At 48.9% G+C, this 26,520-nt stretch overlaps 1 protein-coding gene across 2 annotated transcripts in view; it reads right to left on the bottom strand.

Moving 5' to 3' along the window:
- SLC37A3 (solute carrier family 37 member 3) overlaps nt 1-26,520 on the bottom strand; it is a 429,185-nt gene that overhangs the window by 177,093 nt on the left and 225,572 nt on the right. For both annotated transcript variants that reach the window (XM_069628820.1, XM_069628821.1), the window contains exons 10-11: nt 16,209-16,350; nt 15,363-15,464 (exon numbers count right to left, since the gene is read on the bottom strand). In XM_069628820.1, the coding sequence (XP_069484921.1) occupies nt 15,363-15,464; nt 16,209-16,350 (244 nt within the window). The remainder of the gene's footprint in view (nt 1-15,362; nt 15,465-16,208; nt 16,351-26,520) is intronic.

Genomic DNA, 26,520 nt, shown 5'->3' with positions numbered 1-26,520 from the left:
TTGAGGTAGTGCATGGCCACCGTGTTGTCCGTTAGAATCAGGACACTCTTTTCGTGCACAGTCGGCAGAAAAGCCTTCAGGGCTAGCCTGACGGCCCTCAGCTCCAACAGATTGATATGGAGTCTGGACTCCGACGGAGACCAACGACCGCTGACTGTCAACTCGTTGGCATGAGCTCCCCATCCCGTGAGGGATGCGTCCGTCACGATCGCCACCTCTGGCCAGGGCAGCCAAAATGGGGCCCCCTTCATCAGATTGCCCTTGACGGCCCACCACAAAAGGTCCCGGGCTACCGAGGGCGGCGCCTGAACAGGGTCTGACAGCCTGCCGGAGGACAGACCACTGGAGCTTGAGCGCCCACTGCAAAGATCTCATCTGCAGACGAGCCTCTGGCACCAGAAGAATGCAGGATGCCATGAGGCCGAGCAGTCTCAAGAAATCGGACGCTGGGAGATTCTGGGCAAGCTGAAACTTGTGCACCATCTGCTGAATGTGAAGAGCCCTCACCTGGGGAGGAAAACACTGCCCCAGGGACGTGTCGAGCACTGCTCCGATGTACTGGAGCTGCTGCGTTGGTGTCAAATGGGACTTCTTTAAATTGAGGGAGAAGCACAGCCTGTGAAGGGAGTGGCAGGTGACGGACAGATGAACCAGGACTTGCTCGGGAGAGCTCCCCCTGATCAACCAATCGTCCAGGTAGGGTAGACGTGAATCCCCCCTTTCCTGAGATGCGCTGCCACCACCACCATGAGCTTGGTGAAAACCCTCAGGCGGAGGTCAATCCGAACGGCAGGACCCGAAACTGAAAGTGCGAGTCGCCAACCGCGAACCTCAGGTACTTCTTGTGCTTGCGATAGATCGGCACATGAAAGTAAGCATCCTTGAGGTCGAGAGACACCAACCAGTCCTGAAGTTGAAGGGCCTGGAGAACTTGAGAAAGAGTCACCATCTTGAACTTGTCCTTCCTGAGGAGTTTGTTCAAACCGCGCAAGTCCATGATGGGTTTCAATCCCCAGTCTTTCTTCGAAATCAAAAAATAAGGGGAATACCATCCCTTGTTCCTCTCCGCTACAGGCACCAGTTCTATGGCGCCCTTCTCCAGCAGGGCTTGAATTTCCTGCGCAAGGAGCGGATCCGGACACTTCAAAGAGAGGTTCCCTGGTGGATTGTCGTGAGGCCTCTGCCGAAAAAGAAGACAGTAGCCGTGGGTTATGATCTCCAGAACCCACTCATCCGAAGTAATGGCTTGCCACTCTACAAGATGCTGCGCCAGCCTTCCCCCAACAGGCGAACCATGGGACCTGGCATCATGACTGAGTGGTAGCGGCTGCGGCGTTGCCTGAGGGCAAAGAGGCAACTGCCCGAGCGGCATTGGCACCTCGAGTACCTTTGTTTCCACCTCTGGTACTCTTACGATGGCCTCTTTGACTGCTAGCTCCCCTCGCTTTACTGAAGGACGAGTGATAGCGAAAGGAACCACCCCTCCATTGCTGTCCCCTAGGACGAAAAGGCGGAGGTTGACGAACTGCAGCGCCCAATGACTTCGCTGCAGCTTTGGAGGTCTGCAACCTCTCAAGGCTCTCGTCAGCCTTGCTGCCAAAAAGGGGTTCACCGTCAAAAGGCATGTTGAGGAGCCGGGACTGCACATCAGGAGCGAACCCAGACTTCCGCAACCATGCAAACTTGCGCATTACGGTGCTCCCCGCCATGGACCGGCTGACACAATCCGCCAAGTCCAAACCCGACTGAACGTCCTCACACAGAGCATCCTTGCCATCCTGAACCATAGCAAGAAAACCATCCCGTTCGTCCCCCTCGGGAATATGATCAGCCGCTAAAGCAACACAGTTCCCCAGAGTGTGTGTGAAACGAGACAAGGCACATATGGAGTTGGCCGCCTGAAGCGCCATACCCCCCGAAGAAAACACTTTCTTCGCCCAGCCGTCAAAACGTTTGTCGTCCCTATCCGGAGGGATGGTAGGATACGACGCCTGCTTTGCCGGGGCCGTAGCCACCTACACCACCAAACTCTCTGTGGTGGGGTGCCTAGACAAGTAGCAGGGGTCGCTACTGGCTGGACGGTATTTTCGCGACAAAGACTTGCCCACTGCCGGAAGACTATCCGGAGCAGTCCAAGCCGCCGCCACCCTTCTCTGCAAAGCCATATGAAAAGGCAAGACCGGGTCAGTGGGTGGACCGAGATCAAGGATGTCCGTGAGATCATCCTGAACGAACTCCCCCAGGGGAGCGGACCAACCCAAGTACTTGGTAACCCGAGACATAAGGCGCCGCTCTGACGAATCGGCCAGGCTCCGGCCGACAAAACTCCACCTCCGGAGAGGTGTCAGTCCACTGGCATCATGCAGTGACTGCCTCAGGTCATCAAACTGGCTATGGCCCGAAATAAGGTCATCTGGAACCGGAACCAGGCCGCCATCAGAGCCTTCATCACCCTCTGAAATGTATTCCAGGCAGGGAGAGGAAGACCTCTGCGGACCAAAGCAGTGCCGGACCTTAGCCATAGCCTTTTTAGAGGCAAACCCCGTGCCACGGGGCCCCTCCGACACCATCGCCTCGAAAGGCGTCGAGGGCGCCGAACGAGTCGGCGCCGGCGTCGACAGAAAAGGCATTGACGTTGAGCGAATCAGCGTCGATGTCAGCTGCAACGCCTCCAGCATCTGCGGCATCGACACAGTCCTCGAAGCCGGAGCTCCGAGCGTGTCTCGACGACCTCGGCGCCGATGGCGTCGACGTCTTCTTCGAAGACGGCACAGGATCACGCGGTCTCGAGCGCGTCGAGGACCGGGACCTGGAACGGACATGGCGAGAACGGCTACCCTTGTCCGAGCGGGACCTCTCCCGCGAGCCGTGCCAACCACCCGAGCCTGAAGGCGTACGGGCGGTGTCTCTCGACCGGTGCCGACCGACCCCACTCGGAGGCGCGGACGGACCGGTGCACTGCGATTCCAGAATCGCTAGCATCTGCTTCCCGAAGGAAGCCCATTCCTCCGGTGTCGCTTGCATGGAGGGATAAGCGACCCGCCGACGGGCGGAGTCCTTGGAAGAGGACGGGGAAGGCAACCTATGCCGTCGCTTCCTGGAATGCCTAGAAGAGGCGGAGGAGTGGCGAGACCGACTCCTGGAAGGAGACCCACCAGACTTCCGACGATGACGCGGAGAGTCACCCCTCGAGTCATCGGTCGAAAGCCCCGCAGACCTCGACTTCCGGGGCTTAGACACCCTGCCTACCGACAGCTTCTTCTTGCGTTCCCGCAAGGCCTTTGCAGTGAGCGACTGGCAGTCGACACAGTCGTCGTATCGTGGGCCTCCCCGAGGCACCAGAGGCAGGCGTCGTGCGAATCCGTGACCGACATCTTGGACCCACAGTCCCCGCAGTTCTTGAAGCCCGGACGCGGGGTCGAAGATGAGAAAGACATCACCACAAACAGCTCTTCACAACAATACCGAACAGGTTCAACGAACCGAGAATAGAAAACAGCAGTCGAGTCGAGGCGTACCGAGATTCACGAAGCGAACATGGAAAAACGGAACTGAGGCTATGGGCGTCGTGCGTCCTACTTATCACATCGGGTGACGTCGGAGGTCCTCGGGGACGGCGCATCGACGCAGGAGCCGAAGATTTTCCGAAGCAGCACAGCTGTGGACATTATCTGTCATAGATATGGAATACGTCGGAGGACCCAATCCCCTCGAAAAGTATATTTGAAAGTTGGTTTACTATGCGATTCCTTTGCTGAGCGTCACTGCATAACTGACAGCGTCTACTACCCTTGCATTACAAAAAGTAACTAATGGTTGTTACTCCCCAAGAATAGGTGTGACCTATACTAAATGTGTATGATAAGGTTAGACTTCCCTAGAATTACTGTTACGTATTCTGAATATGGTTTTATGCTTTGGTCTGTGTACCTTCAAGCATAGTGGTGTGTTTTTATAGATGTGCTTATGACTATGATCACTACTTACCCCAAGACTTAACTTGGCCTGTTTGTATTTAAAATAAACCTTTATTTTGTATAATACTTCTGGTACTAAGTGTTTCTATTGAATCCTTGGTGTACTACAGGTTCAGTGCATTTTCCTACAGCCTCTCTCCTTCCCAAGATAAGCCTGGCTGCTCGGTCTACGCTACCATATACTGAGGTGGTACAGCCTCATACTAAGAGTGGAGTCTTGTACTGTCTCAGTTGAATGGTTTTACTAAGCCCTTAGTTGGGACTTCAGAAAAACTGTCCTAACAGCCAGTCGTCCAGATAAGGGTACAACGGAATGGACAAGGTAATAACTTTTGTAACTGTTCACTCACTACAGGGTAGGTACCAACTAGCTCTTTTACAAGTAAGTACACTTTTCAACACTTTTCAAGGCACACCCCCGAAATTATCCAGCCCTTCCCAATTCTATGACATGAGTTCTCTCAGAGGCAGAAGTGGGACCCTAGTGGTCTAGGAGCCAGCTCTGGGCAGGACGGGTAGGCTCAGTTGCAGGCAAAGTCAGAGTTCAAGGGGAAGACTGTTCAAACAAGTAAGCATTCTACTTTCAAAGTTAGTTGACTGTCCAGGGACTTCAGAGAAGACACCCGAAAGCTACACAGGAATCACAAGAGACTTGAGTAAATATCCAAGGCAGCAAAGTACCTTAGCACGGAAGAAGAGCTCCAGTAAGAAGACTTCAGGATCTGTAGCCAGAAACCCAGGTGCTGAATTCCTCATCATGAAGACAGATCAACGCAGAAGGCTCCAGGCAAGAGTTTCTTCACGGCTGGATGCAGCTCTGTGGTTTTGGCATCCTTTTTCAGTAGCCGGAAGAAGACATGGTTTGCAAGATCCAGCACTCTGGTGAGGAGACTTTTCAAACTCTATTCACGTCTCTGGAGGTCCAGTAGGATGTCCACAAGGTTTCAGCAAGATTCGGAATTCAGAAGACTGCGCAATGCACAATTGCTCGAGGTCCCAGGGTATTGGGGTATTGCAGCCCCGCAAGGTCGCAGCACGACGTGGGATGGCTCATAATGCAGGACTTCTTGAGTCTAGTGGGTCTCACCAAGTACTCGGCCTGGGTCGTCGTTTTCGGAGTCCCCAGGTCAATTGAAAGGAAAGGTAACAGCAGGCTCCTGTTACACAGGAGGCTCTCAGGTCGCTGGAAATTGTCTCAGCTGAGTTTTCTTAATCATCCTCTTCGGTTTCCGTTCCAGTGGTCAACTACCTCTTCAGCTTGCACGATCAGACTTTTTTTGCTTTCTTTATTGGTACACTTGGCAGCACAGAACACAACTTATAAGTACTACAACATAATAGGGCATTTAAGTACTTATATCAGCTGAGGATTCCACGGTGGGGTCAGAACATGAGCATCTCAACATACATGAATGGAAAATGCACATAGATAGAGAGGGCGAGTACATATTGTTCTTGTTGTAAGGGGTGTAGTGTTAGGGGGACCGTTCACGTCGGAGAAGGAGAACAAGGTGGAGTCAGACCGGACGTTGTGCACCAAAGATAGTTTGAGAGGATGCCAAATGTCTCGTGGTGGGACTCTGGTGGTTGCATGCGGGCCCCCTGGTCTTCCATATCATTTTCCCTTATTACATCCTTTAACCAGTGATCTTTGTTGGGAGGATGTGTGTTATGGAGAATTCTCAGAAATGTGCTAATTCCCTTCTACCTTCGAGACCCCCAGCACTTTTGCTGGACTTTAGGACTTTTAATTTCTAACGTGGAGAGAGTGAGACCTTTTTTCCACGCTCTCATGCATTTTTCTTTGATTTGAACTTTTCCTTATGACTTTGGAGTCTGACAAACTCCAGAGGCAGCATCTTTTTACATTGTGTCCCTCAGTGACACAGGGAAGTCTTTCAGATTTCCCAAAGGTTTAAATACCTTCTCTTGGATAACTACTGTTTCCAAGAGAAGTGAAGTGAAATTGACTTTACTTACATTTGTAACTTTCTAGACCCCGCACACACTATCTTACAATAGGGTGCTGGAGGGGCTACTTAGTATCCCCTTATCTAGTTTCTCATGTAACAGTTTTATGTTACCCTTTGTACAATTAATGTCTGGTGGCAGTGGGTTACTTTTTACTACCAATGCATGTTTTTACCAGGGGCTGCAATTGCTTCCCCAGTAAAGCACCAATGGGTGCCCATTTTGTCAAAATGGCCCCAGTCTTTTCGCCATTTCTTGTTGTAAAGGTCCTTCTTGAGATTTACTCTGTGCGCCAAAACAGGTTTGGTCCCTTTGTTCGTTTGGTCTTTGGCGGGTTTCACTGCTGAAGCCCGCCTCTGGCTCCAGAGTGTCTGGCAGGGGCAGGAAGTGAGGGAGGTGCCCGAAACTCCCTGTGCATTATTAATCTCCTAGGTGACAGGAATGCACTCCTAGGTGATTGGCTGGCTGGCTGTCCTTGCAGGACAGCCACCCTGCTGTGTGAGTGACAGCTAGGCTGCAAATGAATGGGAGAAAAATGCATAAAAGGCGAGGCTTTTGGCTTGGAAGGCAGAGTCGACCACTGAAACTAAGGAATCCGAAGAAGAACTTGGAAGAGACACCTGCTGCAACTCCTGGACCGTTGTTTGCCCGGTGAAGCCCTGCTGCTGTGCTGAAGCTCTGAATTCACCTCGACTAGAGAAGCCCTGCAAGGGCGACTTCTCCCCCTGGGTGGTTGGGACCAATCAACCCCAACACGAACTCGTCAGGACATCCTCTCAGAGCTGGCTGTACTTCCATTGCTGCTGCAGGAACTGATTGCCAGGGAGAGGAACACTAGAATCGAGTGTCTCGTTTTTAAGTCGGACCCGAGCTTCAGGAAGATCCTCTGGACTCTCAGGAAGCAGGACTGACCAAGCCTGAGCCACCTCAACAGAGTGCTGGAGCCCAGAAGGAAGGAAAGTCCAACTCCGCATCCGAGAACCGCAGTGGTACTATTTGCGAGAGACCCGAGGAGCTGAAACCGCAAAGTGCTGCTGATCTGAAGTTTGCCCATTGCTGCCGCTGACCTTCAATTCGTAGTGCAGGATTCCCCAGACGTCCGGCCTCTTGTCCCCATGGCTGAGGCCCAGGAACACCGGATCTGCAGACCTACAACTGGAACAGAAGGCAGCTGGAATCAAGTTCTTCACCAAAAGGTACTGTAAATTAAAAGGTTGCTTACCTCTTGTCGTGAAGCCTTACTAGCTCTCAGTTGAGACTTGTCTTGGTTGCCCTTTTGCAGAATTGCTTGCCGCTTTGCCCCTCACAAGCCTAAACAGCGTGTGGCCCTTCAATGATATTTTATTTCTACAAACATTTCTAAAACATTGTGCAAGAATTTTACCTACCTACAAGAAGATCTTGAGCTCCCCTAGACTTTGCTATATTAACATTGGCTGTCCTGGCTTACTGAAAGACTTTTCTTAACTCTGACTTTGTGCCTTTGGCTTTCTCCCAGGAAAGGGTTAATTTACTTTGCATTGGAGGGTTAAAAAGTACTTACCAGTTTATGAATGAATTGTTAACCTTTGTTTTATTCCCATATCTAATCTTTTGCATTAAACTCAGTATTGCTCAAAATGTGCCAGTGGTAAATCAATGTCCACAGTGTCCTAGCTATTTAAGTCACCTAAGGGTGTAGGAAGTGTCTGTGTGCCATCCCCAAAGGGTATTATCTGATTTAGAGAAACTAAGAGTGTGTTTTGAAGTGTATGTTAAGTGTTACATGTTTTGCTCCCTTCTGAAGAACGCTTATATAACTGACTGTGTAATAAATTAATAATTGTTTAATCAAGAAACCTTGAATCTAAGAGTTTATTTGAGTAACTGTCACTGTGAAACTCTGTCTTACAACCCTACAGCTCACAAGGACCCCTCTTGAGATAAGCCTCGCTGCTCAGTTATGGTACCAACTTGCGTAGTACATGCTTATACCAGAGGTTGGGTTAACTATTGGCAAGAGGACAAGGCTGGTGCAGTCGCCCACAGGGTACTGCATACAATCTTGCCGAACAATGTGCACTCGTCCTGCGCAGGAGGACACAGTTCTTGGCTAGCAGGAGGCATAAACATACCAATTTACACGTACTGCCCAGTGGTTTATCAAGAATAATGGTAGTGGAGTGACGGCCCTGCCGTTCATTTCCGAGGGAGTAGCGCATACATCGCTCCAAAAGGTCTCGAGTTGTGGGCAGTCCCACATCATATGAAAGTATCTGGCATGTGTGAAATTGCAACGTAGGCATGCTCCAGACCCCTCATCAGAAAACATTCGCAATCTGTCTGGAGTGTAGTGGTACCGATGCAGCACCTTAAGTTGTATCAATTGAAAACGGGAATTATAAAGATACTTTGCGCGTTTGTGAGCACATTTGAGACCAGAGATCAGAGACCTGAGTTGGATATCTTCGGCCCATTTAACTCGTGGATTGAGGTGTGTCACACTCGAGTGTGTTTGAACTAGGCGATATAGTGATGACACTCTACTGCGGCTGTTGCCTGATGTAAGAACAAAGCCCAACAGGGCGTCATTGACAGGTTTGATCAGGAAACAATTCCCTAATTTTTTGCAGGCCATACGTAGACCGATGTATTGCAATCACCCTGAGGACGTCCTGCTCGCAAGCCCCGGGACATCAGTAATTTGGATGACGCTTTTCTCGATATACAGCGACCCTAGAGTGTGAAACCCCTGCTGCGGACAGGCTCCACATGAGCCAGCGTCGCCCCGCGGTAGGGCCGTCGCGCAGTTCCAGAGGGTAATGTCTTAATGGTATGGGGCGTTAACACCCGTCACCTTCCATATTTTACGCCAAGTCAATAGTGCGACGCTTGCAGGATCGAATCTACAGTCATAAAATGCAGCAGGGAAAAATCAGCAATCTCAAGTCTCTGCCCCCCGCATAGTGTTTTTCTAGCAGTATGTGGGGAGCAAGTGAGTTATCGCCAAAACAGGGAGTCGCAAATTGTGCCCACGCAGCTATCCAGTAAAGTCGGAAGTTGGGGGCTGCCAGCCCACCTCCGCTATATGGTAGTGTCAATGTGTCCCATTTCAGCCGTACCGCCCCAGAGTGCCAAACAAATCTGTTGATCACACCTAGCTCCTGAAAGAATGCGCGCCGAGGCCACAGTGGCACATTAAGGAAGAGATACAAAGTCATCTTAAGGAGAGCCACCTTGCCGGCTATTGTGATAGGGAGGCGAGTCCCATTCAAAAGCTTGGCGTGTAGGTGAGCCATGTACAAGTAGTTGCAGTCATATAGCCTAAGGAACTGCCTAGCAACTGTTACACTTAACGTATAGTTTCTGTGGCCCATTTAAATTTGTGCAGCTCATCAGGATGGACATTGACATCAGTGAGGGGGAAAGAGTTCTGATTTACTGCAGTTCACCAGGAGTCCGACAGTTCTCCAAAGTATAGAATATCGACCATAACAGGCTTCAGGTGTTGGAGGGATTCGGATGTATATCAATGCATCATCGGCATGGAGGGAGATCATCTGTGGGTCGCCTACTAGCCTGAGTCTGCGGTGTCCAGGTTTAAACCTTACCAAATCTGCTAGGGGTTCTATAATAGCAAATATTAAGGGTGACAGTGGGCATCCCTGACGGGTGTGTCTGCCTATCTCAAATTGTGGGGAGAGGATCCCATTTAGAGGATCCCGTTTTGTTGACCCTAGCCAATGGTGCTCCATAGAGGAGATGTAAAGCATCTAAGAACTCTCGGCCAAATCCGCACTTGGACAACATGGCATACATAAATGCTACAGAGTCAAATGCCTTTTGAATGTCTAGCATAGCAGCGACCGCTTGAACCCCTGTATCTATTTGAGCTCAAATACTGAAGAGGCAGCATAAATTTAGCGTTGTGGACCTGCCCAGTATGAACTCCGATTGGTAAGGGTCAATGGCTTCTTTGATCTGTGCCAATGTGGCCATGGGGAGAGGGTCTGCAGCCAGCTCCCGCTCTAACTTCTGTAGTACGTCCTCGCATTTGACTATGCTACGTCGAATGGCTTTGAGGACGCCGCATTCTGTTGACATCGCAATCCCTCTAATGTAAACCTTGAATGCTTCCCAGAGCACCCTGGATGAGGGCACCTAGCCTACATTTTGGTCGAAGTATAACTGCTTGTGGTCATCGATAGTGGATGCGAACGCCGTGTCCAGTAGCGCCAGTGGTATAAAGTGCCAGTTCTTTGGGGGCCTAGAATAGGCTGGCAGTGTTAGGGAGATGCTGATCTGAGAATGATCGCAGTAGCCGCGGGGTAGTATGTGGACATCGCTAAGCCCTCAAAGTAGTGTGCTAGAAACAAGCCACAGGTCTATACGAGAAAAAGAATAGAGAAATAAAGAGTAGGAGCGCTCCTCTATATGTAATGTTCTCCATGCATCCACCAACCCCAGGGAATGCATACCTTCCCTGATAGTGGAAGCAGCCCGTGTAAGGGTTCTCCTGGTGTGCATCTGTCGAGCACCACATCTAGAATAGTAATGAAATCTCCACCCCACAATATAGGAAGAACTAGTTCACCCACGATGTCTGCGTAAAATGGAGGGTCGTCCACATTAGGGTTGTAAACATTCAGCAATAGTATCTACCTTCCCGCCAGCGTCCCATACTCTAGGACATATCTACCCATAAGGTCTATCTTTGTGTGTTTGCACCTGAATGGGGGAGTCTTATGTACCAGGGTCATCAACAAATTATTCTCTACGACAAAAACATAATTTTTCTTAGACACAAACTCCTGACACTGTTCAGTTACAATGTCATAATTGTGATTCATTTCCTTCGTTGTGTAGAGCCTGTCCTTAATTAAAGCAGTGCTGGTGGTTGCTGTACAGGAAGGTTGACAGTGTGTTTCGGCAGTCTAGTCACCAATGGAGGTGAATTAGATATGCGGCCTTCGTCAGGACAATAGCGTGATTCTCAAGTAAACCAAGTGTGTATAATGTGTTTATAGGCCCTACACAATGAAGGAAATTAATCACAATTATGACAATTAACAGTGCCCAGATTTTGTGGCTAAGAAAAATGTTAGGTTGTTTTTATCATGGAGAATATTATGTTGAAGGCTTTTGTTTTTCGGGCCAAATGAATGTGTATGAATGAACTGTTTTTGAAAATGTATTCCTTATAAAGAAAGATGTTTACAAGATTGGTTAGTAGGGAAATAAAATAATTTTTTATGAAAAATTGAAGAGGGGAGTGAAACAAAATACAGCCTTGACGATTTTCAATTTGTTTATTCATATGATCCCTGGACGTTCAAGGCTCACCAGGAACCCTTACATTGGATAATGTATCAGGGTCATGACACCCCTACATTGCGAGGAGTATGTAGTGTAAAACCGATTTTGCCCCCAGCTCCTTGCAAACCCCTCGCAAACCGCTGAAAGAATATGGGTTTCCTGTAGGTATAGAATCTGGACTTTGTCTTTCAAGATACAGCTGTATCTTTCCTCGCTTAGTCGACTTCCCCAAGCCGCGCACATTCCAGCTAAGACAGGTTATGTCCCCCCATGTAGGCATGCAGTGACCAGCATTGCCCCCCATAGTATATATATATCCAAATGTTCCAGTGCTCTTAAGTTTTCCACTGTGCCCATTGTTTTCCTATCAATGAGTGGTGTGTGCCAAGTGTAGTTTTAAGAATCCAAACAATCCCCTCCCATCTCCTCCTTCATCCCTCTTAAAACTGGGGTGATGGCGCCCTCCAAGAAACACCCCAAACTGGTAATACAACTTTGCGGGCCTACCTGGGCCAGAACGGCATTTAGTATGGAAAAAAGGATTAAAGTTTACATACTCCTTGCATGCTTGCCCCCCTTAGGATCAGTGCACCTACTTCCAACTGTGGGTTTCATGATTAAGCCAATATAAATCACAACTTCCCAGTGGGTAACATGGCAACAATGACCAGTGTAAAAGGAAGGATATCCTCCCTTGCTGCACGGCCACCGAGAAATCTGGATATATGTGTATTCTGCTGGATCCCGACACCAGATTCCCCCACCCGGTTTACAAGCTGGATGCAGGATCGCCTCCCGGTCTCCGTAGTTAAGAATGCGGGCAATGATGGGCAGTGGAGGGGCCCCAGGTCTAGGTTTGGGGATCAGGGATCTGTGTGCATGTTCGACTGCAAACTGTAGCGACATGTCGTGTTCCCCAGGAGTGGGAGTAGTGTCGTCTCTATCCATTGTTCCAAGGATGTTTCGCTGCTGCTTTCCGGGAATCCAATGATGCAGAGGTTATTACGTCGGAACCTTGATTCCAAGTTATCGTCTTTCTTTTCAACCTGTAGAGCTCAGCTGGAGAGTGCAGTAAGTTTGTTACGTATGGTAGACCCATCGTCCTCCACAGTGCCCACTCGTGTCTCAGCCTCCACCAGACGGTGATCGTCCTATCCATACGAGTTTTGATCGAGTCTATGGTGCTGGTCATTTCATCAAGTTTGGCGTGCACTTTAGCAAATCCCTCTTGCATGCATGCAAATATGCCTTGAGTTTCAGTTACCTCCAGCGGCATCGCCTCAGATTCCATGTCCGTAGTTGCGCCACTGGAGGTCGACGGCATAGGAATGGATTTGGCGTATTGGTTCACGGAGCATTGTTTTTTGCACTTCCTTTTGTCATGCTGTGCATGGGCAGGAGGGCGATCCAGTGGATGTCAAATATCCGGGTGCAGCGGTCCACTGTGTGATGACGGCACCAGGTTAATGACCACTCGCCAGCCGCAAGGGCATGGGTATAGCGGGTAGACACGCTCTTCCTTGGGCCCTGGGGCAGGCCGGCGCAGATGTACAGGGCCCAAGGAGGGCCTTGCTGAAAGGCCAGGCGAGTCGGGTGTAGAGAAATACCAGGCGTCACCTGCAGGCTTGGCAATCTGTTACACTATGCGTATGAGGTACCCGCACGCAATCGCAGCCACCAGTGGACCGCCCTCAGAGGTCAGCAGTTGAGTTATCTTCAAGATGGTCCCTGGAGTACATTCAGGGGGGTTATGGGGCCAAACAGTGTCAGAAAGGTGGGCAAGACTGGTCTTGTAGTCTCTGCCCAACAAACCTCGTTCAGGATGGGAGGGTGGTAGCGTTGACTAGGTCTGCAGGATATTCTGCAGAGAGGCTCCAGCAATAGATATCCAGGGAGGCCCTTAATGCAAGGCACTTCGAATCACAACCCACATGCTCTGATCTCCCCCACACACTGCAGTTCGAAGGCGGTGTAAGGTGCCTTATTACGGCCATCAACCGCTGGTTAATGTTCCTTTACCTCCCGTGGGGGGACGGGTATTAAAGATGAGTATACGGAGGGAGTTGGGGCAGAGGGGGCGGCGGGGAGTGCACCCCCGGTCACCGTCAGGCCCTCCCGGAAGAAAACAGAGTGTCAATTATGGAAAGCCACAGAGACCACGTATAGGTCTGGGGCTCGGCAATGCGCTCACTCACCACCACGGCAACCCGCCATTAACAATGTTCCTCCAGTGGGGGTGCAGGGCGGCCCAAGCAGATGGTCAGGGGAGTCCGCGTTGTCGGTGTCACAGTCTTCACCGTCCCCAGCCACCCTGCACGCTAGGCACAGCATAGTGTGGCAGAGGGCGACGCCGTCAGCAGGTAGGTTGCCAGCAGGTAGGTTGAACCCCCAGGGTGTCGCGCGCCTCCAGCCCCCACGTCCATCAACAGGCTCCACCACTTGGCATGAAGACGAGACCAGCTGTCGAAGGGGGAGGAGGATCACTGCCAAGAGGTTCAGTTGAGTGAAGGGGAGTCGCCGAGGGGCACAGCTCAGCGCTCCGGACGAGGTGGTCAGCCGGTCCCAGCACAACTGCGGCCAGCGACAACGGCAGTGCGCTTTAGAGGGGTAATGAAGGGTGCGCCGAGGAGCGCAGCCAACTGCCTCAGGCCATGCAGCAGGGCCGGTCCCCGCGCTGCCGTGGAAGGCGTCCATCCCTTTCGCGCCTCCTGTCCCTCATCGCCGCCCCATGCCCAACCACCCAATCTCAGCTCCACGGCTGTCATGGCGGTCTGAGGGCTGAACGCCCGCTCTGGAAAGCTGCAGGATAAATTAAAGCAGACACTTCGTCCCGACTGCCACAGGTGTGGGAGGTCTAACAGAGAGCTGCCATTCTCCAGCACAGCACAACAGCAACCCCACGGATCAGACTTTTATGCAGGAACCCAGCCAATCAAACAGCCATGCATCATTCAAACTTGGGGGGGGGGGTCGGGGGGGAAGAGGGGGTTGGCAGTCCTTTCAGGACAGACAGCCTCCCAGTTTGAACTGGATGCTTGCAGTCAGGCTGTAAGACAAAGGGGTGCAGAGTTGTGGGCTCCTCCATTGCGCCCCGCCTTCACAGACACTCTTGAGCCTGGGCGGGGGAATCCACATGATTCCTGCAGCAGACAAAGTTAACACAAAGGATTTTCCCGTCTGGAGGTCAGGGGAAATAAGGAGAAGGAACACTGAAATGGCAAAAAAGACGACCAAGGCAATTTTGGTAAAATGAGCACCCATGGGTGCCTTTACTGGGGCCGTGGAAACAGCTGGCGGTAAAGGTGCACCGACTTAGTTAAAAGGTTCACTGCCACCAGCCATTAAAAGGTAAGCTTGTCCCTGTAACATAAATGTTACAGTTAAAAGGAGAAAGGGGATCCATTGCATCTCCCCAGCACTCCACATAAGGTTGGGTGTGCTGGTTTCACTTAAAAGAACTGTATTTCTCACAAGGTTAGCCAGAGAAAGTTAAAAGGGGAGCCCCAAGGGCAACCCAGCAACAATAGGCAGTATGTGCAAAACGTTGTCAAAGAGGATAACATTAAAAAGGCACTATAGAGTCTTAAAAATGACACATAAATAAAAAGAGTAAAATAATCTGCGATTGTGGAAAAAGGTTCCCACTCACTGAGGTATAAAGGAAAAACAATCCACCAATAAAGCAAACAGTTCTGGGGTTGACACAGGTCACGAGGATTGATCATTGCTATGAAAATCTTACCCAGCACTCCTCATTGTCAATATACCCAGCACTCATCATTGTCAATATACCCACATCCTTGCCCCCGTCCCTCCCAAACTACTGTGCCTCAATTTTGCCATCCTGTTTCTCAGACTTCCCAATGTGTGTACAGCCAAAATGTTGGCCTCGAATGGTCTGCACCAATCCACATTCGTATCAATGCTGAGGATGATGCAAATTAAAGGGCACATTTAGGGCCTTTTTAATAGTTTACATTACGTTGCATATCCTGCAAACTCAAACGTGTTGCCATTAAACATTTTATAATGTGCTTAATACCAAAGACCAGTCTCCAAGTGCGGGACCTATAGAGAACCTATTCTGTCATACACAGAAGTACCCTTATCTGTACTTACGGCTGTATCCGAAGAGAGCACCTACAGCCAATAGGAGGCTCACTGTCAGCACTGGAGCTCGATTCTGCAGAAGGTCTGAGATTAAGCCCTGGATTGTTCCACCTTTGAAAAGAAAAACAAATTCACTTGTAGCAGCATTGGCAACATCCTATTTTTAAAAATCCCCTTGCTCACACTTGCATGAGATTGGTGTGTGACTTGCAGTATGCACTTAAGAGTTTAAAAGCAGACTGAACTGAAATGTGCAACAGTGTCTGTGGAGCCCCGTTAGTTTTAGTAACAGTCCATGCAGTTTATTTATGCCAATTAAAAAGTTGCATAGCAATGCTGGCAATAGTACGAAGGGGAAGGATAGTAGGAGGACATACCATAGAAGGAGGAAGGCAAACATACTGAAGTTCTTCATTGAGGCATGGCACCACGTACTGTGAGAAGAGGAATGGGGGAACAGGAGTGTGACCTATTGGCTGCAGGGATGGGGACTCAGCTCTGTGGCCAGGGCCAATCATCTTGTTTGGAGCAGTGGATGGTACAAGGTCAGGCACTGTCCTGGCAGGACAGTTTCAGAGAGAGCGCACACCAATGGATGGACTGCAAGTGGATCATTACAAACCTTGGAACAGCAAGGGTCTTGACAGTTGCATGGGGAACCGAGAGCCTGGGCATAAGAGGGTTGGATTTTGTAAATGGAGCAAAAGTTATGGCTTTGTGGAGATCATGTTTAGAACAAGTCCAGCCGGAGTCACACTGGGAAGACTGCTACACCTCAGTCGCTCTTTGTGCAAATATAGTACAAGTAAATGTGGTGCATGACATTTCTTTATGTTGCATGCATAGTTAACATACCAATAATTCCTCCAACGTCATACCAGATGGAGAGTTGATCGGCTTCAGCCTCCTTCCACTGGAATTTGTGGCTGAGGTAGAAAGGTAGCCAGAAGAAGAAAGAGTAATTCACCAGCTTCAGACAGGCATAGGCCAGAGAGTACTGCAAGACAACAGCAGAATCAATGTTACTGTTAAGCAAGGACAGATCACTTCAAGGCAACAAAAGGAAGCTAATATTACGGGTGCATAGGGAAATATGAAGACAAGGCAAAGCAACAGTTGCATCTGAATAAACAGATAGAAAGCACTGAAAGACAAAAGGAGACAGAAGTATAGAAAGGAACAGGGGGTGCATGACTCAAGCACAGAATCACCATTTTAGAAATGGGCAGGTTGCAGTACTGGTACAGCATCTTTAGTGTTCCTTTAACATTTATCTAAAAAGTGGTCTGTCTTTTGAAAGGCAACAGTGGACCACATGAGTCCGGCGGTAGCTGTGTCAGTAAATAGCAGCACGGCTGCCGCCGGAGTCATAAATTTACCGGCACCCGGCAATGGAGAGTTACGCATTACGGCCCCGGCGGATCCGGTAAATCCCCATTGCCGGGTGCCGGTAATTATTACTCCCCATTCCCATTTGAACTCAATGGGAATGGTGAGGACGGATGCGCCGGCACCATTCATCAATGTTGCCGGTGCATCAGTCGAGTTCTGCAAGCAGGTGCCAGTCCAGCACCCGCTCGCAGAACTTGTAGTTTGCCGGTCCGGTAACAACGGTGCTGGTACCTTACCGGCACTGTTACCAGACCAGCAAACTTGTCATGAGATCCAGTGTATTTAATATCACATGCACATAATGTGCATCAAGGAAAAAGAAAAGTGTTCAGAGATCTTTTCAGACACAACCCTGTGGGAGGCTGAGAGGCCCAAGCTAGGTGATCAGCAAGGGCTTTTCACACTTGGTTTTACCCAACTCGCAATAGGTAGCGTAGATTGAGCAGTAAGATAGACTTAAGAGATGAGGTTTGGAATGTAGATATAATTAACAGTCCAGTAACAAGAGTTCAACAAAGAAGTATACAAATATACTATTTATTAGGCCCAAACACCCATGCAAGTAAACCTTAAGGATACTGTACACTATAGCACACAACTATATAAACATTGATCTACACAGATAGTAACTTCAAAGGGAGACTACAAAATATCTTTCAGTTCAAACAGTAATTCACAAACAAAGGCAATACTGAGCAAGTAAGGGGGCGAAAAGTAATTAAAACAGGTATTGCCTTTGAATGATAAGATAAGCCTGTAACCTGTGCAGTCCTTCCCTAACAGGCAAGGAAATGAAATGTCCAAAAACCTAGAGGTGGAGGGGGTATGAGATCTCAAAGTTTCCCTGCACAAGTTTTGCCCTTAGCCAACAGGTAGGTATAATGAAGTTTAAAAGCACTCTTAGGATATGGGTTTAGGAAATTAAGTTGGAGTACTCCGTCCCTCCTCAATTCAACCACTTAAAGGTGCCTCAGGAGGGGGAATCCTAAACCAGACCACCACTGCCCATGGCCAGGAACTCTAGTACTAGTGTGTGGACTTTATGCCCATGCAATCTGTCTAGGGCCAAACTCAGATTTTCCAATTAACCAGCCCATACTTAGAATTGCTGGGGCAACTTACTTTCAGTGGTCCAGGTTAGTGTAGATTTCCTTCTTGAATTAAATTCTCTTCACCCATGAGTCCCTCCCCTCCCCCCCCCCAAGCACTCTTTGCTGGACTCTTGGTTTATATCCGACTCAATGAGTGAGTGGGACCCTTTTTCCACACTGACTCAGTCTTTAACTCTGTACTTGGGAACCCTTTCAACAGTGATTGATGGGCTCAGTCAGTTTTCTTGAATAAAAGGCAAGGATCCTAGAGCTGAACCTCACAGTCGACCACTGGACTGAAGATACAAAGAGGAATTCGAAGGAGGACGCCCCAGCAACTTCCAAGCGACCGCCAGAGCCGTTGAGTGATATCTGAAGATCCGACTGTCAAATCCGAGCGACGGGGAAGATCTCTTTAAGACGGCTTCCTCTCCTGGACTGGTGGGACTAACCAATCTGAAGATCACCAGCATTTTGCACCATCCCACCAAGAGATGTGACCCTCCCGGGCTGCAAACTCCCAATACCCTAGGACCAGTGCCATTTTGTAGTGCACTGTTGTGTGAAGCGCGAATACGGCTGACACATCATGGGCATCCTTCAGGGCCTGCAGTGACAGTTTTCCACACTTTGAAGTCCCCTAATCTGAGTAGAGGAGTGAGAAACGAAGAAGTCCTGTGGACGACGACCGTCGCTGTACCGAACCCTGTGTAGGACTCCAACGCACCAGGTGTTTCGGGAAGGCAACAATTAGTGGACCTACAAAGGTTGGATCAAATGTCTTCACTCTTGATAAGGCAGGTTAGCAGTAGGCTAAGACTAAGATTATCAGATAAGTAAATATCCACACACCCAACAGTTTGGTGCCCCAAATCGGAAGATGCCACACTTTATAATCGACAGTGTTAAAGGATAGGCTCAACAAAACAATAGTGTAACAAAGTAAAATGGGGGCAATGGGGGACTGGTTATAAATCTAATGTAGGCCTTATATATCTTATATGGCAAACAAACACATTAGAACTAACCAGTTCATTCCCTACCATTGAATCAATGTCTCCAATGTTCAAGGTAACTAAGCTAATGCTTGGATACTTATAGTACTTACAATTCTCCCATAGAGAAGAAGGGGGGCTTGATGCACATGAGAGTCAGCCTAAGATTTTAAAATAAAATGAAGTCAGACTTCCATTAAAGGGAAAGGGCAGCTCCCCATCCCAATGCACAAAGGGGACCATGGTTCCTCCACCAAATATACGTCCCTGGAAGCTGCAGGAGTGGACTTTAAGCCCATGGAGAAGAGGGACCAGAGGGGCGCTAGAACAGGTGTGCGCTCACGCTCCTCAAACTGCAAATAAGGAAACCGACTACTTCAAGAAAAACTAAGGGCCAGTGGGAATAACTTTCCTCATGGATGGTCGCTGTAGATCGAGCAGTACCCGGAGTTGGAGGTGGGTTGTGAGAAGGAACAGTAGTTAAAAGATGTCTTAATACTGCTTGTCCCACCTGAAAATCAGATCTAGAATGAGTGTCTAGGCAAGAGTGTTTTGTAAAGGTGTGTACAGAACTCCAGGTTGCCGCTTTGCGAATGGACTCAAGAGGAACATTTGCAATGAATGCTATGGCAGCCCCAGTGCCCCGAGTAGTGTGCGCTCTTGGTTTGAAGGGCAATTCTCTCTTAGCAAGGGTATAACAGTCTGATGCATTTGACCCTGTACATATCTGTATATTTACCCCTGCATAGATATTGACTTTGTATGTATGAAGATTTGTATATTTTTTATTCCTGTAATTCTGATTATTTTTATTACTACTTCAAAGTGTATATTTCTGCAACATTGTAAGCTTCGAATTATCTTTTGCCTGCGCCCTGTTGCCCCTGGGTAAGGTGCGCCATACAAATAAATAAACAAACAATCCACCTTGACATAGCTGATTTAGAGACAGGATCCCCTTTTCTACCTGCTGCCACTGAAACGAAAAACGAGTTGGTCTTCCTCAGTGGTTTCGTTCTTTCCAGGTGAAACATGACTGCCCTGCGCACATCTAGTGTGTGTAGCCGTCTTTCGCCCATGCTAGTGGGATTCTGGAAGAAAGTGGGTAGTTCAATTGATTGGTTCATATGGAACTTCAAATGAAATTAGGTGCAAATCGGGGATTAGTGCGCAGAACCACGTTATCCCTTTGAACTGTAACAAAAGGGTCTAGAACTGAAAGGGCCTGAAGTTCACTAACCCTTATGATAGAAGTGATAGCCACTAGGAAGACCGTCTTATAAGTAAGGACTTTTAGACTTGCTTTATGCATTGGTTCAAAGGGAGACCCCCATGAGTCTGGTCAATACCACATTTAGATCCTATCCGGGAGCTGGGTTAGAAACGGGGGGGATGAATTCTTTTAACCCCTTCCATAAAGGCCTTAATAACAGGTATTTTCCACCACGACACCTTCTGTTGTGACGTAGTGTAGGCTGAGAGAGCAGCTAGGTGAACCTTTAGGGAATTAAAAACCAGTCCTGAGTCTAACAAGTGTCGGGTACAACACACTGTGGGTGGGAGAGCAGTCAATCGGGTTGATGCCCTTGGTATTGTACCAGATAAAGCGTAATGGAAACCCCGGAACTAGATACCAAAATGGTCACGTTCGTGACCAAGGCCACGAAGGCCGCCAGGAGAGGTGTGGACAGAGCCTGGAAAGCCTGTCAAGATAAAGTTTTGGATATGGCGGGTCCTCTTGCTAAAATTATGGACTTAGCGGAGAGAGCCAGGGACACCGGGGAGACGGTGGACCCTCAGACGCTGGCCAACTGGGCAAAGAGAGCAGTCTGTTTCCTAGGGAACGCTAGCTGTGCCCTGTCTGCTGAGAGGCGTCGAAGTTTACGGTTGAAGATGGACAGTAAATTAGGGGACCTTGCTAATTACGAAGCAGGAGAGCCGGCTAAAGGCATGTTGTTCAGCGAAGATTTCGCCAAGGAGATGTCCCGGTTCGTGGGTACATATACAGCATTAGAGAAGGCACAATCCTCCACTCGCAAGATTTTCCCCTGACATGTTTTTGCCGGGAGCGGATGCCAGAGAGGTCAGACGGCTGGTCGTACCTTCGCAAAGCGACCTCAAGGACCCAGAGGTACGTACTGGGAGAATCGCCAGCAGGTGGTCTTCTTACCGGCCAGAGGGAGAGGTTTCCGTGGCAGAAGAGGCCGAGGGAATTTCCGACAACACAGTGCCCCTGCCGGTAAGTGCGCGGAGTGAGAATTATCCCAAGGTAGGGGGGCAGACAGCTTTGCATTTGAACACATGGCGCGCAATGCCTGGGTATTACAAGCAGTGGTAGGTTTAAGATTAGATTTTGTGGCAGTCCTGTATCCGACCCAGATCCTGGTAGGCCTGAGGACTTCAGCGGGGGAGAGTTTACTCCTCGAGAAGGAGCTTCTGGCGCTGGCAGAGAAGGGAGCGATAGAGAGGTGCCCCCAAGAGTTCAGGTTTCTACAGCAATATGTTCCTGGTGCACAGGAAAGGGAAGTTGAGGCCGGTTATCAATCTAAAGGATCTTAACGGTTGGCTAGTTTACAGGCATTTCAAAATGGAGGGCATTCATCTGCTGAGGGATCTGCTGCGCAAGGGGGATTGGCTAACGAGGTTAGTTCTGAAAGATGCCTATTAGCCCATTCCAATTGCGCAGGAGTTCAGGGACTATCTCAGGTTTCTCTGGAAGGGGCAGAGTTGGCATTTCACATGCCTGCCTTTTGGTCTAGCATCGGCACCTTGGGCATTCACGAAGGTGATGAGACGGTAGCAGAGGCTATCAGAAACAGAGAGATAAAGATTATCGTATATCTAGACGACATATTGGTCCTGGCGCAGAGCAAGTCTGTTTTGCAGGATCAGGTGATCTGGGTGAGCGATCTGATTTCCTCCCGCGGTTTTCTGATCAATCGAGAGAATTCGGAGCTCCGTCCGCAGCAGAGGATGGAGTTTCTGAGGGTTGTAGTGGATACCAGGAATGCCACGCTAGAGTTACTGCAACACAAGATAAGGAGTGTAAAGAAGGAGTTGAGAGTAGCTCTGGGGAAGTCTCACATTTCGCTTCGGAGCCTAGCACGGATTGTAGGGCTGCTTGCAACGTTGATCCAGGCCATCTTCCAGGGGCCATTGTACTACAGAGCGCTCCAGAGGTTGAAGATCAAGCACAGTGTGTTGCGATATCATCAACTAGTGCCGCTGGACGAGGAAGGGAGAGTAGAACTGCAGTGGTGGCTTCAGAACATGGAAGCCTTGAACAGCAGGGCCATCTTCGGGGATGTGCCGGGATTAGTAATAGAATCGGATGCCAGCAGATTAGGCTGGGGCGCCAGGTGTGGTCAACTTCAGACAGGAGGGCAATGGTCAGAGGAAGAGTTGAAACTTCATATAAAATTGCCTGGAATAACTAGCAGGTTCCTTTGCGGTTCGGCGTTCGCCAAGGATCGAGTGAATTGTTGTATTCTGCTGAGAATGGACAAAATATCAGCAGTGCGGTATATAAACAAGTTGGGAGGAGCGAGATCGAAGATGTTAGCAGAGATAGCGAAAGATTTCTGGCATTATTGTCTTCAGGTAAAGCCAACGATGGCGGCAGTGTATCTCCCAGGGAAACAGAATATGATTGCGGACTGGAATTCCAGGTATCTGACGGATTCCAGCGATTGGAAGTTGCTCAGACGAGTTTCCGCTCGTTTGCAGGAGTTGTGGGGCCAGATGGAGATGGAGATGGATCTGTTCGCCTCCCGATTGAACGCTCAAGTGCTGAAGTATTACAATTGGAGGACAGACCCCGGGGCTTTGAGGACAGATGCATTTCTACACAACTGGGGGGGGGGGCGCACTTCAGTGCGCCTTTCCCCCGTTTATCATGTTGATGAGGACGCTGGCGAAGGTACAACGGGAGCGTGCAGAGTTGGTAATAGTAGCACCGCTCTGGAAATCGCAAGCGTGGTTTCCGACTCTGATGGAACTTTCTTCGGATTTTCCGGGACTGATTCCATGGGAACCGGACCTGCTGTGTGATTCGAGAGGTCAGGGACACCCTTTAGTGCAGTCGAGAATCCTGCAGCTGTTGGCTTTCAGGAGACGATGGAATTTGCCAGGCCTTTTGAGAGAAGCTACTGATTGTATCAGAGTCTCATGGGCCACCTCCACTATTAGGAGCTATGACGCAGCTTGGTCGAAGTGGGAGGAACGGTGTGAGCAGAAACATGTTCATCCCGTTTCAGCAGCTGTAGTTCATGTGTTGAATTTCTTAGCAGAGATGTCAGCCGGAGGGAAGGCTTTTCGTACTTTGGGAGTGTATAGGTCAGCAATCTCCGCAGGGCATGAGCGGTTTGAAGGTCAGCCTTTGGAGAGCACCCAGCAGTGGTTAGAGTGTTAAAGGGTGTTAAGATGCACAAACCTCCGATCCCTAGGTATTCCGTGATGTGGGATGTTGAGGCCGTTTTTCGATTATTCAAACAGTGGCCGATAATGAACTTCTGTCAAAGCAGCGTTTGTCTGGCAAGTTAGCAATGTTGTGTTTGGTGTCTTGTAGAAGAGTGTCTGATGTAAAGGCATTGGAGATTGACAGGAAAGTATTTTATCCGGAGGGTATAGCTTTCCAAATAGCTCAAAGAACTAAGAGCGCATCCAAAGTCATTTCATATTCATGTTTTCCAGAAATGCCCAAGTTGTGTGTGGCGAGATGCATTAAGGTGTATGAGAAAATGACAGAGTGTGAGGCCTGCAGGAGTGCATCAGCTGTTGATTGCGTGTAGGAAGCCTTTCCATGCTATAGCTACAGCCACCATAGCTCGGTGGGTTAGAGAAGTCATGTGTTGGGCTGGAATAGACCTGAGCATCTTTGGGGCGCACTCAGAGGAGCGATGGCATCCAAAGCATTTGCGGCAGGTGCTCCTTTGCAGGATATACTGAAGGCCGCTGATTGGTCTTCGGAGTCCACATTTAAGACTTTCTATTTTAAGCCTGTTGCTTCTTTAGCTAAGGTAGTGTTAGAAAGCTTTGGACAAGCATAATGTTCACCTCCGGTCTTGTCATAGAATGAAGATTACCTAGGCTAATTGCGCTGGTTGTCTTGATTCTATTAAAGACATGGAGGCGAGCATTAGCCGACTCTGGTACGCAGGGGGGGTTTTGGTTTTGAGTACCTAATGTTTCTGTGTATTGTGACTTGTATATGACTATGTAAGATCTGCCAGCGTACTCCCACCCTGATATTGTGTTTTATCGTTTTGGGTTCTAGGTGACGAACCTAAAGGCAGCTGAAGAAGACGAGGCTCGAATCTGAAGCAGTCGAGGTGTTTGGGTCGGTGAAGAGGTCGATTGAGTTGGAGAAGTTTTCAGTTCTAGTTGCTGAAGTTGGAAGAAGTTATCGGTTGTTCTAGTCTTCTGAACACCAAAGGAAGAGGCATAGACAGGCAGTGAGGCATGAACTGTGATGGCACAAGATTGGTGCTTGGGGACTGAGTTGAAACTACCAGGACACTGGGGACTTGTGGGTAGTGGTAGTCCCAGGAGTTTGTTGTTCTGTTCTTGGATATTTTCTATTTTTTTTTTATTAAAAAAAATGAACAGATGGTGTTTTGAAAGGTGGTTGCTATATGAAGTGGCAATAAAGAGTTAAGTATAATGCTTGCCTCTGTGTCTTTAATAGAATCAAGACTACCAGCGCAATTAGCCTGGGTAATCTTCATTATCAGCCTTGAAAACGACCGGTGGTCGAAACACGTGTTGGCTGATCCAATAAACTGGATTTAATGATATCAAGGATATTATGATCGGATAGATTTAATTGGACTTACTGTTCTAATATTGGGAAGACTTATTTCAGGGTCCTTGTGCAGTCCTGCAGCACAACTCATATTGATTCATATTTTCAGGAACTGGCTTAAGTGGGGCCAAGTATGCTGTAGTTGCATCATTGGGCCATTAAGGATTGATAAACATTTTTGGGGGGGGGCGGGAGGACTTAGCGCACCCACTTGTTACTCCCCACGCGGCAGTTTTTTATACTCATTTATGAACTCACAGAAGGTCGGGGGGGGGGGGAAGGACAAGAAAGGTTATTTAACACGATAGTAAGCAACACAGATCATCTGCAGCTCACCCTCGAGTACGCACAACACAGCACCTACCCCACGGTCGTCTTCCTTGCTGCAGTTGCACGTTCTGAATACTCACGAGGCATAGTAGGTTCGGCCTTTCCTTGCTGCACTGTATTTTTTATTTATTTAGTTGTACTGCTATCCCATGTTAACTCTGCTGCCCTGTGGGCGCTTTGAAACAGAATTTATTTCCTGTATAAATGCCCAACAAGCAAACAAATAAATAGTAGCAATCTACTTTCTAGTAACACTTTAAGGCTTTTAATGCTTTTCAAGTCCAATCCCTAACTATTTAAGGAGTTCATAAAAGTAAGTGAAGGAGTGGAACCAAAGTCTTATGTAGCAGTAGAAAAGGTAAGGATCCTCAGGATACTTTAGCTACTTAAATAAAGTTCATAGAAAGATAACACCCTAATAGGACACATGCTGGGAAGCCTGGACTAGAGGTATGGGTGGACACCCAAATACCTTGCAACACATTCCTGTACCACTGGAGCGACTATTAAGCTTGAGGTAAATTTTACCTTGAGCCCCACAGAACCTTAGGTCAGAAGAAGCAAATGCAGTTGGATTCTTTCCTGTGCAGACGCTACAGACCCGGTCCCCTGATTCCTCGGTCTGGTAATAAAAAGGAAGGACTCTGAATGGGACGTCACAGCAGCAGTCGTGAGAAAGGACCCTCAGCAAGGATTTATTCAGTCTCCCACATCGGTCTGCGGTTTTGGCACCTTTTTATCAGCTCCAACAAAGGACGGTTATCGCCCGGTCGATCTTCCTTGGATGAGTGAGATTGTGCCTCTGGAGGTCCAACTGGAGCACGCCAAAGTTCTGGGCGGATTCATCCATGCAAAGAAGTTGCACTGCAAATGCGTCAGAGGTACTCTGGTATTCCCAGTTTGCAGTCATGGAAGATCACAGCACCTTGGGGGAGAGCTCAATCTGCAATTCGTCTCGGAGCTGGTTGGTCCCACCAGCCAAAGGGAAGAAGTCTTCCGAGCTCCTCTGTCGATAAGAAAACAAGGTAAGGATAGCAGTGGTCGCTTCATGGTTACTGCAAGGATCTGCAGGTGTCTCTGGTCATCATCTTTGGATCTTCTCTTATGCCTCAAGAACATCACCTTTTATTCGGATTTCCCATTCACTCCTCTGCAAACTCTCCCAGCAGTTTACAGAAAGGGGCGGGTCACTGTCCAATTAGGACAGCCAGCCCCCCCAATGGGAACTGGTTCCAGTCAGGCGCTCTGGCAGACAAAGGACAGGGGAGTGCAAGACTCCTCCCCTGCTTCCTACCTTCACAGAAACACTGGGGCATAGACAGGGACACCCAAGGGTTCCCGCCAAAGGCAAAACTCACACAGACCTCCCCGTCCCGGAATGGAAATGGTCCAACAAAGGACAACCAAGCAAGAAATGGTGAAAGAAGAAAGGAGCCACCATGCTAGAACACAGGTGACCCTTTCGTGCACAAGAGACTGTGAATACAGTGTGCTGTAGAAAATATCACAAAGGTTGGTACAATACATCCACTACCACCAGCCATAACTATAGAGTT

Source organism: Ambystoma mexicanum, chromosome 12, assembly GCF_040938575.1.
Source record: "Ambystoma mexicanum isolate Mex_15411 chromosome 12, UKY_AmexF1_1, whole genome shotgun sequence".
Lineage (NCBI taxonomy): Eukaryota > Metazoa > Chordata > Amphibia > Caudata > Ambystomatidae > Ambystoma > Ambystoma mexicanum.
This window is presented reverse-complemented; position numbering and strand designations above follow the sequence as displayed.